General features: G+C 38.6%; 1 protein-coding gene across 5 annotated transcripts in view; it reads left to right on the top strand.

The window, feature by feature from the left end:
* The window catches only part of ZNF521 (zinc finger protein 521), a 498,777-nt gene extending 485,725 nt beyond the window's left edge, over positions 1-13,052 (top strand). For 3 of the 5 annotated variants that reach the window (XM_077270378.1, XM_077270376.1, XM_077270379.1), the window contains one exon: positions 12,162-13,052. In XM_077270378.1, coding sequence (XP_077126493.1) covers positions 12,162-12,191 — 30 coding nt within the window. In that variant the 3' untranslated portion in view covers positions 12,192-13,052. The remainder of the gene's footprint in view (positions 1-12,161) is intronic. The other 2 variants (XM_077270377.1, XM_077270375.1) reach the window with 1 other exon arrangement.
* The last annotated feature ends 7,849 nt before the right edge of the window (positions 13,053-20,901 follow it).

Raw genomic sequence — 20,901 nt, 5'->3', positions numbered from 1 at the left:
TTAAAGCGGGCAGCGGCAGGCAAGGGCATGGTGTGGCCAATCAGCCAATGTTTTCAGCCCTTCGTCTGTTTTGGTACTTGGACCAGACTGGAACAGCCGTGGCCAGTGGGCTGCACTTAGCCTAGGTCTGCCTTATAGGGAAAATTGGAAACATGACTATCTATATGGGCTTGAATCAATTTTTCCATCTATCCCAAGACTGGACAAAGACTAACTTAAACTAGGCCCCCATATTCTCAAGGGCCTCATACTAACTGTAATGTGTGTCCAGCCAGAGTCAGTATATAAGTATTACCTACTCATTTACATGTTACATCTATATATTTTTTTCCAGATAATGTAACATTTGTTTTTTGTTGTTTTTTGTTTTATTTCAAACAAGTAATTGGTATTTGTGATAATTTGGTATTTATTGAATAAGCATTTTCATTTGTGAAGGCGGAGCACCTATTATGTTTCCATTTTGATTACAGTAATAATAATTATAACAGGTAATGGAACAATTTTTGTTTTTGCCCTATAAGTCGTCTACAAGTGGCTTAGAGATTTTTTTTGTCCCAGTTAGTCTAATGAAGCTATTCTTCTGTACATTTTGTAAAGGCGAAAGGCCTGTATTAGATTTAAATTAGAATAAGTGGCACTTCTTTATCGCAGGTTCCTTTGAGGACTGATTACAAAGCTTGCCTCCTGTTGCCAGCCTCTTCATACCGGGAAGTATTGCTGTGTATGCCTGTTTATAGCTTACCTTTGAATTTCTACAAGTATTCACCGATGCACAGTAGATTGGTCTCTGATAAGCACGATTTTGCCTTTATTTCAGCATCAAATTAAATACTTAAATGTCCACCCCCCTAATTATGCAGTTTTGTCGTAATGAATTAAAATTGACTTTGAGAAGCAAATTGAGGGAATAGGAGATTCACAGATTAGTTTCTCCATAGTTACAGCACATCTCTGAGTATTGAAATTAAAATACTCTGTTTCCCAAGTCTATGGCATCAGCTAAGGGTAGGCACGAGTGGGGGGAATGAACAGTAGAACCCAGTGAGAGGGCCACCTACTCATTTTTTTTTTACAGGAAATTCTTGTTTTTAACTTTAACTCTTAATATATGGTTTAACTCAGACTTTTAATATCTATTATATGATTGCATTGTAAGTTGAAATAGAGATTTAACAAGCATTTTATTTTTATTTTAAACTTTGCATGTTAAATCTGACTTCTAGTCTAATTGTAACGCGAGTACTGGTATTTTGCAAGGCAGTTTGGTGTGTATAACTCTTAGGGCAGGTGCAGACGGAAGTATATTCTCTCATCGGAGAGAATCGGGGCAATTATGAAAATGACACTCTGATCAAACTGTGATCAGTGTATGATTATAGTGTGATCTGATTCTCTTGGATGAGGAGAAGATGGAGAAAAAAATGTCTCCATCTTCTCCATTCTCTAAGTATGCAGAAATCAGATGGCATGCAGATGTCATCCAAGTTCAGTCCGAAGTTTTCTACCACTCATTACTTGCATCTCCGAATATCAGATTATTCTCAGGCTGCGAATTTGGACATGTGTAAGACCCCATAGACTAACATCCGTCCAAGTGCGATCCAATGTTTTATCGGATCATCCTTAGACAGAAAATATGCGCATTGTCTGAAACCACCCTTAATGTTCCCAACTAAACTGCAGAGAAACTAGAAATTAAATTCAGGAAAACACAGTCTGGGAATAATGCAACAGGTTTGGGTAGTATATTATTCTCTATCTCGAGCAGATAGGCCAATTATCTGCACCTTTAATAGGAAAAATATATATGTATTAGTTGGGAACAGGACGAGCTTTGTGGTGGAACAGTCTCTATCTGATCATAACAGTACCAGATTTTTCATATCAGTCGATTCACCAGATGCACTTACACAGTCTTCTGACTAGCTTGTCCCAGCAGGAACAATGATCTTCTCTGAATCTTGGACCACTTTGTCTCTCTCTGGCGGTTGACACTTATGTGTGATTGCTGCTAGGCTGTCAAATGTCATTCCCAACAGTAAATGCCTTCCAGAATGCCTAATTTCCACCACTATAGTGCTTAGGGCTTCTTGTGATTTGTTGTCTGCATTAGAAGGACAGCCTTTGGTATCCATGTCTTTCTGAAATATCTGGAGAATGGACAGTATATATGTGTCCTGATGGTTGGGGGAGGGAGTAGTACTCAGAATGGCATTAAGAGCTACAGGTTGTGCACTCCAAGCCTAGGTCTTGTAAAAGAGATAATCCAGCTGGACATCATAAATAGTGATTCTGCCACAGATACCCTTCTGAGTCTTTACCCCCACTGGGATTAATACTGCAAAATATGTTGGCATACCCTAAACAATATCATAGTCTTTCATTGACATATACATTTTAAGAATGCCTTTACTTTGGTCATGTTTAGAGGCATGAAATATATTTATGACAAAATGTATAATTGGTGGAGAAAGGTTGAACTTGATGGACCTAGGTCTTTTTATCAACCTATTGAAATAGAGATTGCGTTCTCCTACAAGAAGTGCTCTCACATATACCGTACTGAAGTGCCTACATTGTATAAAGAAGGTACTTCTGACGTTTGGAGGGTACCCCTGCATGAGAACGCCAAAACATTCTGTATGATGTCCGTTAGGGAAACATTTTTGATTATTCATAGAACACCCTTAAATTGTATGCTCATGTAATGTAGGCATTATATTCTCTCTTCTTTACTAAAATAAAGATTAAAATATATGACTGACTTGAAGCCTAGTAGGTTGTGCACATGCTGAGTTAATTTATGTTGGATTACAGATTTCATTTTACAATTGACTCGGTAAGAGATGTGAATACAGGTCAAGGAAGCGTTCCCTTTTCTGCTATCTGTACTCCATATACCACCCCTGTCATGTTCTATAGATCTCCAACACAGACATATAGAAATGAGCTCACTCTTATCTCCAGAAACACTGACAGTGATTTCTTCTGCCATTTGATGCTGAATACATTAAATGGGTAAATGTGTGTACAAAACCAGCCTGCCACCAAGTCACCCGCACATAAAGCGTTCCTTTCATTTAAAGACCTCTCACATGTGTTTGTACACAGCAACAAGAAATCCGTATTTGAAAGGTTGCCCTTTGCATACAAATTGCAGCTCTGTGTGCACCCCCTTCTAATTGGTTGACCTTTTGAATCCAGCGGACGAGGGTTTAAATCCTAAGACCGCCAGTCACTTCAGGATTTGAAATCAATGCACGGATCTGGCAAAGGACTATAAAGGAATATGTCAGCTGTTGGCACATAAATGCACCTTCTTGTAAGAAAACAAGCGAACAATATAAGGAGCCATTGTTCCATTAAGTATATTCTGCAGGAAAAAAAAGGTTAGAAGACATTGACACACCATGAATGTGCTGAATGTTTCGCTGTAATTATTATTAATTTAAGGTTCCATTATTTGTAACCAATACAGGACCCAGCATTTAAATATTTAGTAGGAGTTTAATTGAAGCTGAGCGTAGAGGGGCATGAAATACAACGGCGGCACAAAGAGTGTGTTGTGAAGACATTTGGGGAAACTTTTACCCACAAAGAACTCAGACATCGGCATTGTGCCACACAGGGAGAGCCTTTTCAAGCTATTTTTCAGGTATGAACACGGCAGAGAGGTGCACAGATATATAGCTGGAAAGCACAAATGTATTAAATTAAACATTACAGCGGAACTTAAAGACGAGCAGAGACTGGCATATGTGCACATCTGTCTCAACAGCGCTGTCTTAATCTCTGAATATATTACTTGGAAGCGCAGCCTCATTCAGCTTTATACAGGTATTAGTGAGAGTTTATCTATGAACTGTGTATATAGGTACTGTATCGAAAGCTGTATAGTGGATGTTGCTTGGAAAGTTGCTTAAAGCGGCTATCTAGTCTAAAATGATAAGTCTGTAGTCAATCTGTGGAGCATTGCATGGCTTACAAGTCTTCTTAAGCTACTTTCACACATCAGGTTTTCGCTGTCAGGCTCAATCCGGCTAAATTTTAAAAAAAAGGATCCGGTGAATGTTGCAGCCGGATCCGTTTTTCTCCCCATAGACTTGTATTAGTGCCGGATTGCGCTGGATGACATTGCGTTTCATCCTTTTTTTTGCTGGATCTGGCAAATCTGCAATTTCCGGTTTCTGGAAAAAACGTCCATAGCAATGTTTTTTGTCTCCGGTGAAAAAGCCGGAAAAAAAAACTCTTCGTTACACAGTAAAATACAGACAATACATGGATGGCAAGTCAAGATTGATCCACAACACATGGCATCTATTTTTTTCTTTATTTTTTTTCTTTCGCACAGTGAAAGATCAGTGAATTTGTGAAAAGATACATTAATTCTAATAGTTCTAAAATCTATCCCCCCAAAAAAAAAACAGGTAAGACATGTTCCCCAAAAAAATGACATGTGAAATCCAACAGTTGGCAAAAAAAATAAAATATAGTAAATGGTGCTCACATTTTGGCTTACCATGCAGAATGGTGTCAGATGCTGGTGCTAGTTCCAGGATTTCACATTGAGGAACAGTAAAACTGTTTATTTAGGTTTGGTCAACAACAGCCAAGGATTTAATTTTGCATTCTCATACTGTGAAATACCTGCTATGTTGTCTCTGAAACTAAATAAAGCTGATTGTCGCCAGTTTTTAACCTTATTTTCCATATTGAAGTGAAGTTTCTTTGCGAGCCAACCATCTTACCAAAGGTTGATGATACGGATATCACTCGAGTATCTTAGTGCTTGGATGTGCTCGGCACTTGGTGAGCATTAGCCCGTGCTCGAATTTGAAACTCAAATACCGTCCCTGCATGTTTGGTTCCTGTTACGCAGCCAATAAGCATGCGAGGATTGCATATGAGTCACTGTAATGCCAAGCCATCTTGTTAGTGGTATTACTGTGATTGGCTGGCTGTATGATATCATCAGAGGTTGTAAAAGAACAGCTGCCACCATGCTCAGCTCACTGACACCAATGAACAGCTCAGGGACAGTTCTTATTGGAGGGAGAGAGTGCTTGTCCAGGGCTGTGTGTGAACCGTCATGCTTACAGCTTTTATAAGGGCTAAATCTGTGCTTTGCAGTTTGTATCAGATACATTCTGCATTTACCCTAGGGAGGGACGGTTGCAGAGGCAGGAAGAGTGGCAGAATACAGTCTCTAGGTAGGGCTTAGGGTTTGCAGTCCATTGCTAAATATATATATGCTGCACATGACCTCATTTTTTTGGAGGGGTGGTGAAAAAGTTGACTATATTTTCATCCATAGTATTGTGTGCTTTGTGGTACATTTCTGTTGTATATAACACTCCAAAAAAGCTTTGAAAATGTTTTCTGAATTCAAATACTCCATAGAGTTTTATGTGCTTTGTGGTACATTTCTGCAGTACATAACACTTAGAAAAAGCATTGAAATGTTTACTTGATTCAATCACTCTTCCATACAGTATAACGTGCTTCGTAGTAAATTTCTGTGTTATATCACACTACAAAAAAGCATTGTAAAATTTTTCTAGATTCAACTACTCATCGATAAGAGTATTAAGTGCTTTGTGATACATTTCTGTGTTATATAACACCCAAAAAAAGCACTGTAATAGTTTTCTGGATTCAATTGCTCTTCCATACAGTATTACATACTTGATGGTACATTAGGTTGGTATGTAGCACTCCAAAAAAGATTGAAATATTTGTCTGTATTCAGTAAGTCATCCATAGCTTATAATGTGTTTTCGCGACATTAGGGTGGGGTGGTATATAACACTCCAAAAAAAGAGTAGAGTTGAAAATTTTGTGTGGATTCAATTAGTGACTCTTACAGTTTTACTCTGTTCTTGTTACATTTTAGTGGTACATAAAACAAAAAAAAACCCTTCCAAAATGTTTTATGGATTCAATTAGTTTAATGTACTTTGTGTAAAATTACACAACAAATTTTTACAAAGTAATGTACTATTTCTTATTTACAATGGAACATACAAAAGACTACACTGTTCTACACTCTTCAACGTTGAAATTGCAACACAGGGGCTAATCCTCAGGCGGATCTGCTGCACACCTGTAATACATCCTCAGAAATCTCTGCTGCACACCTGTAATACATCCTCAGAAATCTGGGTGTTAGCCTCAAATTTCTGCTATAGATCAGTAATTATATGTCTAATTTGTAGTATACTAATCCAACACATGTGAACATATTAAGATGTAGCAAGCTCCATTTTGGCTCTATAAAAATTGAAATACAACAAGTACGCTATTAGCATAGGTTTGTTATTTTAGTCTTTTCAACTATGCATGCTATGACAATATTAATACATCTTCCCTATTTGCCACACTGATTAAAGCATTACACTACTTTCTACAGTAAAATGCAACTGTTTCCTGTTATAATGGCTTGTGCAAACGACCATAAAAAATTGTGCTATCTGTCGCTTTGACGGATAGCACTCGTCCTCATGTTATTCTGTCGTGCTGTGCACGTTAATTTCATTTTTCTCAGACTGTATTGGTTCGAGGAATAATTTGCAGCATTCACAATCTGCCTCCGAGAATCGGAGGGCACTCACCTATTCAACTCTATGGGTCAGTGGAAAAAAATCGGACCGCTCTCTGATGACATCCAAGTGCAGTCCAATTTTCACGGACTTACACTGTAAGGAGGAGAATCTTTTTTTTTTATTTCTCCATCTTCAAGAAAATCAAATCACAATCTGAACAGGCTCTGATCACAGGATCATTGTTTGATCAGAGTGTGATTAGCGTAACCCTAGCCTTAAGAAGAGAAAATAATCTATGCACTCCTCAACATTGAACTAACAACTCAAAGAAGGAAAAGTCAAGGAATTATGGAAATCACAGGATCAATACACAATGTTAATGATAAGCAAATGATGAAAAATTGGAAACCAAAGTTTTCAAAACATCTCTGTTTATTTAGTATAAAGTGCCCCACAAAAACAAAGCAGCTCTAGACTTGTCTCACATCAAGCACATCTGAAACATCACTGTCCTGGAACTGCAAAGAGAGCTGCCAGCAGTGGATTTTGATGAATTATGATTTTTAGAGTCAAGATGGCGCTCATTAAATCTTCACATGTTCACACGTGTCAGATTAGAAAACTGAAAAGTGAACATAGAATTACTGATAGGTAACATAAATGTGATCTGTGGATTTGCTGCAGATTTACACCAGATCTGCATGAGGACCATCCCCATTGTTAATCATTGTGCCAACTTCTCTGCTTTTCTATGCGGCATCCATGTAAATAAGTAGCAGCAATTTTTTTTCTGGTGCAGCTAAAGCTCCATAGCATTTGAGTGACGTGGAAATTCTACTGTGTGGGATGCAGATTGAACATTTCAAATCCATCACATATAAACAGTCACGTATAATATTCTCCACGTTATTAATGGCCAGACCTGAAAGTTCTATTAAGAGTTAATTTTAAAATTGACCCAATTTGCATGAGGGGGGTTTTAGGCTGCACCTCCTCCTGCTATGTGGGATCTGGTGGTAATTGAAGAATCTCTGCTGCACCAGCAATATTTTTGCGAGAAATTACTTTTTAGTAAAGCTTCTCATAATCCGATACGTTCCACGTAGTGATGATCGAACGTGCTCAGATAAGGTGTTACCTGATCATACTTAGTTGATGACCGAGTGTCTTTGGCGTGTTCAAAAAGTATGTTCGATCCTCTGCATCTGCATGTATCGCGGTTGTTTGACAGCCACAACACATACAGGGATTGCCTAACAAACAGACTATCTCTGCCTGTGTTGTGGCTATCGAACAGCCTTGAGACATGCAGGCACAAGGAATCGAACATGTCTTTCGAGCACGTCGAAGACACTCGGTCATCACCCATTCATGATCAGGTAACACCTTATCTCAGCAAGTTCAGTCATCACTAGTTCCAAGTATTCCTCCATTTTATTGAGAACCCAGCAACAGTCCTGAAAAAACCCCAAATTTTTAGCATTTATTTTCCTAAACTCTTTGGAAAGTGCACGGCGTTAAACCTGTCTTTAACTACTTGTAAATTACAACATGGGAAAAAGCACAGGGCAGTGCTAGAAAATCTCAATTAGAAAGTATAATTTAATAGAACGCGTATTGAACCAAATTCATCGATTAATGCAGATGATATAGCGCTCGCATTGATTCAAAGCAAACGATTTAGTGCTGAGAGCTCGGAGCCAAAACGATGCTACAAAACTCAGTTTAATGCTGTCCTTGAGAATTCCTTCACAAAGAAATTCTTTGTAATGTTCAGGGACTCGGCAGAATGCGGTATATGTCAGGCTGATCCCTGAGGATTGGATTTTGTGCTCTTAGAGCTGTTATGAGCCTACATTATATCCAAGGAGTAATTTTCCTTAGGGGTGCCCGGCTTGCTTGTGTCAATATTACAACATTTTAAGTCACGTACAGTATATGCTTCTGGGAGCAGAACAGGAGCCAGCCAGACTCATAATGGTCTGCATTCATTAATAAAGGCAGAAGCTTCTGTCCCTCCATTGCCCACAACAGGGATGCCTCTCCAGTCAGATGGGACTCGTACACACACATTTAAAGAGAGCTTTCCACTGAGTGGGCAGGAGATGAAATGTAGGACTTGCAGGCATTTCCGAAATCAGCTCTATGCCTGAGCATAGGGATGACCTTAATAGGTCAGAGTAGAATGCAGGTCAAAAGACTTATTATCTGGACTGTTGGAAAGCAATTGCTTTTGTAAGGAAGGGGAAAGAAAGCAGGAAAATAAGAAGAGCGCTTAAAGGCAGAGCACACATTGTTAAAAGCCTTGTGTCTGTGGTAATGCAGCTTAGATAAGAATATCAAGGTATACAAGGATCACACATCAATCCATTACAACTACACATTTACTATATGTTCAGAGGCGCAGAAATACTTGATATCATTTATCCCGGACAATGCAATGCTGTGGCAGTCAAGGCATGATGAGACTTGCAGTACCACTTCAGCTGGATGGCATCAGGTGCCTGTCTCACTTATGTGAATACCGTGGGTGGTAGATCGAATCCTTGGCATCAGAAGAACGTAGAAGACCGTAATTAGTTCCTCAGTAATGATAAATTACTTCTGTTTGTATACTTGAACTATGGAAAAAAATAACATGCTGCTCCAGTGCTGTCCCCATCTGTTGAAAGGATTTTGTACTGTATGTCTGGTGTTTTCTGCGTCTTTCTTCTGCAGTCAGAGATCCAGATATAGCGTCTGTTCATTCAGCTTGTCGTTTTCATATTACGTAAAGACGTCACTTTAAACTTCATTTATATTGTTTATTGCTGATTCAGAGACCAAAGTAGAGAAAATACTGTATGGTTGTTCGAATATAAAGTGGAAAGACCACATGGCTCAGTAACGTGGGGCTTCTAATTGTCTTGTCTGACAAGTGATTTTTAGCAGTATGAAACAGATGATCTGGGGGCTTCTAAATAGATCACGTCTGTTAAAGGGAATCTTAGAGATACACTTGGCACACACGTCGTGAGATGCAGTGACGATTTAATATAAACAAAGTACATACTGTATGTACTTTGTTTATATTAAATCTTCACTGCATCTCACGACATGTGTGCCAAGTTTATCTCTAATATTGTACGGTTTGGGCACCTACTTGAGCACCACGACCATAGTAGTGCCTACGGACTTCTTCCAAAACCTATGTTAAAGGGAATCTGTCAGCAGATTTTGCTATGTAATCTGAAGACAGCATGAAGTAGGGGTTAAAACACAGATTTCAATGATGTGTGACGTCAGGCTGTGTGCTCTTATTTACTTAAAATGAAGGTTTTATTACCTGGTGATTATCATTGCCTGGACGACGGCAGTACTGGAGCCATGGTCTGACCATGCCCCTTTGTGATAAGCAGCATACACTCTATAGATAATGTTCATACAGGGCCTGGTGTGGGCGGGGTCAGCTTTCTCAGCTCTGCTGCATTGCTAAATTTAAGAAAAATGTTTTTGTACAACACAAGGTTTATTACTCCATATTCACCCAGCACCAATAAAGTGAGCAGTGTTGGAGTTGGATGGGGGCAAGGCGTGACGACCTCCACTCATCAAATTAAAGTGGTGGTGTTCGTTACCCCATAACTCTTACACCAGTCGCTGGAGTAAGATTAGTAGTGAGGCACACTTGGAGGCACACACTACTTCGTGCCTCACCTGATTAATTAAGAAGAGTATACCTCACCTTAATGAATCAGGTGTCTCGCACTCCACCCCTATCATGATAGGTGAGAAAAATACCGGTCTTCATGAGTCAGAGACATGGGCCTTATATTTCCTCTGAGAATGCACAACATTCTAAAGTAAAACATACAGCGCTGTAATAATGCAGCCAGGCTCTGACTCAGGCTGCCTATGGTTTGGGATCATGAATCGACTGCCTATTTAAAGTAATAAAATAAGCATTACTTACCTGTATAAAACCATATTCTCCAGTATCTCGCTCTGCTGTTCCCCGGCGGTGATGGTCCTGTCTACAACTTTGCATCAACTTTTTTTTTCAGAAAATGCCCTTCCCCCTCTAAGCCTAAATGCATTAGCTTTTGGCAAAATGTTTCTGCTGCCCACCCATTACCTGTCAAGTCAAATAGTATCCAACTCCAAATATATCTCTATTTGATATGGTATATATTTGTTGTAATAATGTCATATCTCAATACGGTAATGGTGAATGTATTAATACTGACATATCATACACGAGCATGCTTGTATTAAATACAACTAATGCTTTTGGAAACATAGATCACTTAATAAATTAGTTGCATCTTTGCCCTTCATGACCTGAAAAAGATTTTAATAGATTTGTGCTGCAATTCATCAATTTCCTGGAAAAAATATATAAAATATATTAAATATATCCAGCCACAGAAGATGGCACCCTGTCCTGCCACAGAAGTGGCAAATTTTTGTACAGTGTTGCTTAATACTTTTTTGCCAGTTTTCTGCCATGAAGCCAATAATAAATGCTCTTCCACGCGCTGATCAGTAAAGCATAGCGAGGACATTCAGCTCTAAAAAGTTGAATAATTCACACTGAATTTTTCCTTATATTTATTCCGTAATTATCCTTAGTATTAATTTAAGTTAGACTGCCCCACTAAAGAACTAGAGTATCCTGTGGTGGACCCTGGATCTCAAACAACAATGGATGCAAAAGCTGAACAAAAGACAACCATATCTAGCTGTGACTTTGGAGCCATTCAGTTGCCAAATTTATATATTTTTTATGGGTTGATTCACAAACAACATACTAAATCTATATCTGCACATATTCCAGGGAAGCCAAGAATAATTGTGCTGGGTGGACCCAAAAAACCTCATGAGGACAATTAGATACTTGTTTGGATCAGTATCACATAGCACAGTTGACGAGCCCAACAAGGGAATTTTTCAAGACTGGTGCATAGGCCTGGAAGAAAGTGCGCCAAATTTGTATAGATTATAGTAAATTTATTGCACATGTTATAGTAATTTGATTGGGTTCGTTATAGTAAGCATGTTCTGTGGCTGACCATGCCTCGAATGTAAAGCCTGTCTACTTTTAGCAAATTGTTGGGGTTGGCACAAACGGCAAAAGTCTCATTTGGAATATCAAGTTTTGCAATTTGTTGATGCTAAAAACTCACATAGAGGGAATGACAAATTCCCTCTGGGACACCCCATAACTTTATTTTTCTGCTACCATAATGATATGTTCACAAGTTTAGCAAGTTTAGACTCATATAACTTTGTATAGATCAGCAAAGTATGGTGCTTCAAAAACATCTGAAACGTTGTCCTCTTTGTATCTATAAAATGTGGTGAATTGTTTTCTATGACCTGACCAAATCTTGTGCGATCCATATATAATTAACCCTTCCCTTCGAGATGTTTGTACATATCCTGTCCTTATTGATCAATTGCTGTGGCATTGCTTCTTCCTGGCAATACAAATTCACTGTTAAATATTTATTATATCCTTGATTACGTCCCATGCATTACTTTTTCAGTTATTTTCCTCTAGAAATGCTAAAGTATGTCTGGCACGGGAGACGCACGTTACAAACTAAGCCATTTTTCTCATTTCTTGTCTTTCAGAACCACACAATGACCCAGCATAGCAGTTAATGCAAAACACAGACTCATCTGAAGATCATTTGGAGGCACAGAAAAGGGAACACATTTTAATCTTTGCACGAAACTTTGATTGTTTATGTACAGTATATTATCCCAAAAAGCATTGTATTTTACCATAAACTTGTATTATTGGAACTGTTGGATGTTCATGTGTTTGGACTTTTGAGCACCGGATAAACTTATTGTATATACAGTGTTGCACATGTATTATGTTGTTCAATATGAAAATAGTCTTATAAAGGCTGCCGACTTGGGCCCCATTCAAGGAGAAGGAATCGAAAAACCTGGGAAGGAAAAGGCTGACGTAACTGTGCGTATTTGCAGGCAAACCAAGAAAAAGGTTGTTTTTATTCCAGCTGTATTCCAACTGCCTTTCCAGTCGATCTTGGTCTTTAATTGTCATTTTAATATAAAACAGCTGACATTTTTTTTATACTGCAGCAGACGATTCTTGCACAAAATTAAAAAAAAGAAAAAAAAAAGCTTTTCTCATTAAATGGACGAAAAATCTTGAATAAGGCCTATATAAATATATACATACATACATACATATATATATTTGTAAGCCTTGCGGTATGGCAGATAGCATTACCATATATGCAATAGTCGTTATGTAGATTGTCCCTCCAACTTTTTTCCGAAAGACCATTTTGTTGCTTTGTGTGTCCGAATTTTTTTGTTTCCCTTTTTAACTTTCCTTTTTTATATTAATGATTACACACAGCCAAAATTCTTGAATCTGTTACCCAACTTGTATGTTACTGTTATTAATGTTTACTCTGCCGTCTAAACCTGGAGATTACTGGAATTGTTTTCCAAAAGAAAATAAATTCAATTTATCAATGAATCATATTTTTGTATTTATTTATTTTTATTATTAATGGCTGCATAAGCGTAGACATCTGTTACATTACAAGAACCAGTGTTGATAAGAATGCATCCATCTCTGGTGGGATTTGGTCTGCTTGTTAAGACTTATGCATGCGCAAAGCAGAACTTTTTCATCTCATTAAGAATCAATCTGTGGAAAGAAACTGAAAGGGAGAAGATACAGATTAGATATTAGAAAAAACTTTTTGACAGTGAGGGTGATCAATGAGTGGAACAGGCGGCCATGAGAGGTGGTGAGTTCTTCCATGGAAGTCTTCAAACAGAGGCTGGACAGACATCTGTCTGGGATGATTTAGTGAATCCTGTCTGGGTCATCTGGTTGGACCAGCTGACCCAGGAGGTCCTTTCCAACTACACCATTCTATGATATAAGTTAAAGACGTAGGACCAAATTATATGAAAGTGATGCAGATTTATAAAATAATGGAAATGCTAGGTGAGAAATCCTGGACTAAATATGAAGATAATAAAGAAATGTATTTATTAAAGGGGTATTGATTTTTTGAATCTTTAATTTAAAAAACAACAGTCTGGTATTTGCAGTGTAATTATCTTTTTCTCTATATGCTCCTAAATAAGTTATCTTATCACTATACAATTACAGATGCTAAACTGTCATCTTCTACAGTATAACTGTGTGACAGGAGCTGTGCAATCATCATCATAACTGTGATAGGAGTTTCGGTTCATTCCTGAGATCTATAAACCATCTTTTATCAGATAGTGGCAAATTTGGCTATCATTTAGCAGTATACAATAGAGATTCCATCTTTTTGCCTGTTAAGCCAAAGAAAGGATAACCACACATTGTGTGCTGTGCTGCTGGGTGAATAAAGAATTCCAGTGGAAATGAGAAGATAAAATTTATGCAGTTTATTATCAGCTTATTACTGAGTTAGGCAGATTCCTTCATCGGGACAAAACCTTCCCATTTCCATTGGAATTCTTTATTCAACCAGCTTGCAATCCATGGTTTTCATTACTTTGACATGTCAATTTTATGTTGAGACTCCCGCTCAACACACTGAGCGGCAGCGGCTGGTTTTCCATGTCAACATAGGATTTGTGCCTTACACAACCCTACAAGATGAGCACTACGGCATTTATAACGCTAAGTGTAATAATAACCCATGTGTGCTTTTGTCACCTTCTAGCATTTCCTCTAGTTCATACTGTAACATTCAGGAATAAAAACACATGCACCAACCTGACTTTTTTTCATCTCCAAGAACCTACAGTATAATATAAAAACTTAAATTCTTACGGGACATCTGGTGCCTTTTCTGCTCCTAAGCATTGTTATGGTAATAGATGGTATAGATTTAGAGGATTTATTCTTTTTGAATCCCATAACCAGGTGTTTATCCCATGCACTATCTGCTTTTGCTAGGCTCCCCTGGGAGTCTGGAACCTTGCTCAGCTTTGTGTGAGATGGAAGGAGTGAAAATTGTAAACATTATTCCGGGTATTATTCAAACATTCTCATTATTATACAATTGTCTTGTAATGGAAGACAAGTCCATGTTCCAGTGACACATTGTATTCTGTCACATACTGTATTCGGCTGTGCCAGCAGCAGAACTATGAATGATGCAGGAGATTTCTGTGATTCAGATGAGGTTACAGAGCATGAGAGTAATGCACGTTATTATTACTAGGGATAAAATGATAAGTGTCTATACGGGAAGGAATAGGTGGGCAACTGAGAAAATGTGTTGTTGAAGCGATTGTTAGCAGTATAGTGTCAAACATTGACTTGTGAAACAAATATAGGAGGAAATATTAAAATGATCTTAAATGCCATGGGATTCCAATTGCAATGTATTGTATCCAAAATTCAGCCTACAATACACCAGTTCATGGTATAGTACAACATATTCGTTGGGAAGTATTTTTCAGTTTGCTAATCTTAACAGAGTTGTATGAATATATGACCAGAATGCAAAAAACCATTGAGAATATTTGTTCCAACTAGAACAAGTGGAAGTGTGACATGGCTTACATTTTGTTTTGTATATTTTATCATTACTTTAAGGAGCACATGTTATTTTAGTCTTTGCCTTTTCTGCATCTCTTTCCCTTTAAAGAAAGGTTAAAGGTAATCTGTTAGGTGATTCTTGCTGCCAGAACTACAGTCAAAGACAATTCACTGAAACAAGGACATAAGATAAAAAAATAATACAGAAAAAAACAGCAGCTGTAGTTACCAAAACCGTGTCACAACACAAATGCTCTGCCGGATGAGCATGCCCACATGATAAAGGCAGAGTCAGCAAAATACTAATTAAACCAACCACTTTAAACCCACCATACATGAGGGGGTGTTGCCTAGTATTCCAAATGCAGACAGGCAGGCACAGGGCATCATTTACATAATTATGTGAGGTGCACTGTTGTCCAGATCACATCCTATTACTAACATCCCTAATATTTGATCAGGCAGTCTGCCTAGTACCATAAATACATCCCACAGGACACATAACTTTTTTAGTTTTCCATCAATATGGCCAAGTGAGGGCTTATTTTTTGCTGGACGAGTTGTACTTTTGAACGACACCATTGGTTTTAGCTTGGTGTTTACTCGAAAACGGGAAAAAAGTTCCAAGCGCGGTGAAATTGCAAAAAAAGTGCAATCCCACACTGGTTTTTTGTTTGGCTTTTTTGCTAGGTTCACTAAATGCTAAAACTGACCTGTCATTATGATTCTCCAGGTCATTATGGATTCATACACACCAAACATGTCAAAGTTCTTTTTTATCTAAGTGGTGAAAAAAAATTCCAAAGTTTGCTTAAAAAAAATTGCGCAATTTTCCGAGACCCGTGGGGTCTCTATTTTTTGTGATCTGGGGTTGGGTGAGGGCTTATTTTTTTTTTTTACTGTCTAATATCTTAAAGGTTCCTTAAAGACAGCCTACCAATATGGATTCCTGATGGCCATTAACATCTTAGCACTACATGTCTGTGTGTACATGTGTGCTGACCGTGTGCTGTCTGTGTGTACATGTGTCGTCTGTGTGTACGTGTGTGCTGACCGTGTGCCGTCTGTGTGTACGTGTGCCATCTGTGTGTGTGTGCTGACCGTGTGCCATCTGTGTGTACATGTGTGTTGACCGTGTGTCGTCTGTGTGTACGTGTGCCGTCTGTGTGTATGTGTGTGCTGACCATGTGCCATCTGTGTGTATGTGTGTGTTGACCATGTGCCGTCTGTGTGTACGTGTGCTGTCTGTGTGTATGTGTGTGCTGACCGTGTGCCATCTGTGTGTATGTGTGTGTTGTCCGTGTGCCATCTGTGTGTACGTGTGCCGTCTGTGTGTGTGTGCTGACCGTGTGCCATCTGTGTGTACATGTGTGTTGACCATGTGCCGTCTGTGTGTACGTGTGCCGTCTGTGTGTATGTGTGTGCTGACCGTGTGCCATCTGTGTGTACATGTGTGTTGTCCATGTGCCGTCTGTGTGTATGTGTGCCGTCTGTGTGTATGTGTGTGCTGACCGTGTGATCTGTCAATCACCCGAAGTGCTGGGGTATGCCACCGCTCACAATATACTAAGTGGTGACTGCAGCTGCTACAGGCACAGCTGTATGACTGAAAGCCAGTGGCTCATGGGAGGAATAAGGTTAATTTTCTCCCAGTAGCTGCATTTTCAGTAAGACACAGGACAGCTTTGTTATGCTATTAAATTGCAGTTTAACCCTACATTAGCAAGTTAATAGTGTTTGAGGACATGAAAGATTCCCTTTAACTTTAGGGACAATCATCTGTTGGGGACCTCTATACACATATTAGCCTGTTGACCATAACAAAATCAACATTGGTGGGTTCGGCGAACATAAGTCTAATGTGTATTTAGGCCTTAAGACTCTATTATGTAACAGATGACTAGCGTAATAGAAGTAATAGAAATCTTAAGGCAGGAGTTTGCAGGTGAACCTCACTACATAGGCACATAGCTAGTAAATGTGTGTCTATCCCCTAAATCTTAAGGGATGCAGCTCTCTGATGATGAGCAGATATCAGAGGTAATTATTTATTGAACATATTTATTCTTAGATACAGCTGTTAGCTTTATACCACGAGGATCAATATTGGATCACTTCCTTTTCAATCTAGACATTAATGATTTTGTAGATCGCTTGAAAGTAACACAGCAAAATTCTATGTTCAGATGGTCCTAACTCATGTAGACTTGAAAGACAGCAGGGCTGGAGGTCGCAGTGGGAAGGTTTAAAGGGAACTGAACAAGAAAATAACTTTTATTGGTCAAAAGAAGCAGAGATACCTATCCAATGAACAATTACATGATCTGTAGTCAAACGAATATGTAGTACTGTACATGACATGACAAGGTCCACCAGACCAAACGCTCTATGTGATGACTAATAAAGGGGGTCACAAGAGAATTCCCCTCTATGATGGCCGTGTGACAACATCTTCACAGTCTTTCTCCTTTTTTCTGAACAAGATAAATGTGATCCTTCAGTGAAAATACAGCATATCCACATTGTTCAAAATGGAGTGAGTCATGGATAACATTGTTCCCATACAGTGTAACAAATGACAATGTCATATCTCCAGTTCTTAGAAATGAATTTTAGGTTATGTGCACACGTTCAAGATTTGCATAGGAAAATTCTGCTGCAAATTTTGATGTGTTGGCAGTAAAAATGCTCTGCAAAATAAGCACAACTTGCTGCGTTTTTTCTGTGTTTGTCACATTTTTCACATGGGTTTTTGTTGCATTTGTTTCCCCACTCATTAGTTTGGGTGAAAATCTGCTTAAAAAATGCGAGAAGAATTGACATGCTGCAGATATGAATGTGCTGCTAATTAAAATGTAGCAACTTTGCTGTTATTGTAAAACACTGCATATTTTGTGCACCAAATCTGTGCGGAAAAAAATGCAACGTGAGCACATACCCTTAGTACTAGGGATCTTGCCAGCATTCTTCTATTAATCCCTGCCTGTGTCAGTGCTCAGAAATATTAGCATGGCTGACACTTATCAGATCTTGCCTGGTAGGACAACCCATTCGCACCCTCCCATTCATCTCTATTAGCAACGGCATCTAAAAGGTTAAACTTTGCGACCTGAATCATCTCTGCAGGAATTGGAAGCCGGCATTACTTGTAAAACACAGGTAACCTGCAGTGTATGGAGTGGGATCTGCATGTATCTAACACAGGGGTGGGGAACCTCAGGCCCCAGGGCTATTAACGGCCCTCGATGACCTTTTATAGGCCCCCGAGCAGATTCTCAGGGACCGCATTCTTGGGCACGGAGGTGTATTTTAATTACAACCAGCTCATTATTTCTTCTTGCTCTGTTGGCATATACATGCAGTGCTCACTACTGAACATTGAAGGGCATGCAATGAAAGAGTACATCCTGACATCGGTGCCACAGTCAGGATGTACTTTGTGTGCGGAGTTTGTACGGCCCCCGAAGGATTGTATAAATATCCAAATGGCCTTTGGCAGAAAAAAGATTCCACACCCCTGATCTAACATATCAGGAGGAGTAAAAAGTGGTTGCATGAATTAAAAAAAACAGTTACTTACCGTAAGAAATAGCTCCACTCTTGTCCATTGGCTCTGGATGGTATTGCAACAAAGCCCCATTCAAGTGACCAAACCTCTAGACATGGCCCATGTACAAAAGTGATACTGTTTCTTAAGAAGGAATCTCACATTACCCCTCACATAATCCATAGCTGTATTTACAGATGAAAAATTTCCATGGATCATAGCAACACTTAATATGCATCAAGTTGCAAAATGTTTGGGGTCATGATGTCATCTGATCATTCTTATCTGCAATAATCATCTAGGCTCGTGTCGTACGTCTAGGTCTAGGTGGTGACAAATTCTCCGTGATGCATGTTTATATTTGGGGGCACCAATGATCATTCTGGTTTGGCCAAGGTATTTAGAACTAGACGTACAACGAAATATTTTGCCCCAAATGAGTCTTCTGAACCAGAATTCTTATTTTGCCTCTACATAGTGGATATATAGTACCTCCCCAGTAAGAATCAAATATAATTCCTAAAGCTTTCTTTTGGATTTGTAGGCTTAGAGTATTTGGTGGAGGGGGATACATATTTATTAGAACATATGATTACATTAAAATCAATTCTCTGCTCTAATATCTCTGATGATATATTTCCATGTTGTAATTAGCTCTCTTTTTCATGTACTATTAACACCTCTCTGACGTTAATTAAATTGCATTTGTAGTTAACACATTCTCGTTCTTGCCTTCCATAGACTTGTAGCAAACATTTCCATCACATTTCGCAGTTCCTTTCCTTGTCTCTGACATGGAACTGCTCCTTTAAATGAACCTGTTCAGAAAGTCACTAACATGTCCCTAATCCTCTTTAATGAATTCATTCACACCCTACTGCCCAATTCTATGTTCAGAGGGGGTTTTACCTTTTAGTGGTAAATGTACCATTCTCTTTACAATGTTTGTTCAACTGAATTTGTGAAGACACAAATGCAGAGCAATGAAGCGTTAGAAATTCAATGCTCGTTTTAACTTTTTTTTTTTAAATTAATTTCTTGCTCTTTTTTTTTTCCTCTACATTACGCCAGTCAACTATGAAAGACTAGAAAATGCCCATAGGGCGTTAAATAGTCCCAGGTCAACCAATCACCCAAGCATGCCGCCTTTCCTGTGTGGAAAACTAAGCATGATGAGGTCTCGTTTGTGCTTTCAACCCACTTTTTTTTCTAGACATATTTGTTATTGTCTGAGAGACATAGCAAGTTTAAAAAAGGAAAGTTAATTAAATATGGAACAAGACAGAGCAACATCTTTTAAACCATCATGTCATTAGAAGTGGATTCCTCTAAGGGCTGCTTAAAAGGGGTTTGAGAACAATGGCTGCTCAGTTAGATATTTATGGCCATAGTTATGTAAACACACATTTTATTGTCTATGTATATTTAATATAATTATCAGTTTTGTACTGGCAATCTCTGGAGGCTTGGCAAATCAGTCTTGCTTTGAAGATGTCAGCAGAACAGACAATTGTTGGCAGGAAATCTTCATAAATTGTATTAAGTCCGGTGAAAACAGACCCCATGTTTCCATGGCATCTTCTGCACCAGCTGTAAATCTCCCTCAATACTTGCGCAGACAATGCTGCTGTTACTGTGTGCACAAAGTAATCTCCCTGGGAAAGAACTTGTTACCTTTTTGCTCCTTGATATTTGATTCTGAAGATATGCAAAATAAAATGAAGACTACAATGATACGCTTCAATTGCGCAGCTCCCCAGCTCTCCGACCGATGCCCTCCATGGTCCACCCTTTATTTGATATTACAGTTCCATTGCATCACAATTAATAGACTGTTATTATATCTCATTGCTCTTTTGTGATATTTTAGTTATGTTGATGGTAAATTAAAAGGACTCTCCAAACTGATGAATGGAGTTGTTGCTGCACCGGAGAAAACTGTTCATGCAGCTATTTGTGTAAATGATCATGCTGCTTAATGTAATGGTATTGCACTTCTCTATACCCTTTAAGATTATTCTCCTTAGCAATACAATTAGTCCCAACAGCCAGACTATAGCTATAATAGGTCAGCAGCACAGATATTGTGTGATGCCAGTGCAGGTTATCTAATAGAAAGTATAAAGGCAATGAGAACATTACTCCAGAAAGCACTCATGTTTTAATGGCTCCTAGCTAGGGAACTGATAATGTTTTGGGTCATCTGCTCACTAATTAAAATATGATCTATTATTTGTTTTCTTTACTGTAGTTTTATGACCTCTAGATGGCCATGAGGGTTTCTT

This window comes from Ranitomeya variabilis, chromosome 6, assembly GCF_051348905.1.
Source record: "Ranitomeya variabilis isolate aRanVar5 chromosome 6, aRanVar5.hap1, whole genome shotgun sequence".
NCBI lineage: Eukaryota > Metazoa > Chordata > Amphibia > Anura > Dendrobatidae > Ranitomeya > Ranitomeya variabilis.
The sequence above is the reverse complement of the archived record's forward strand: the minus strand, read 5'-3'. Positions and strand labels throughout refer to the sequence as shown.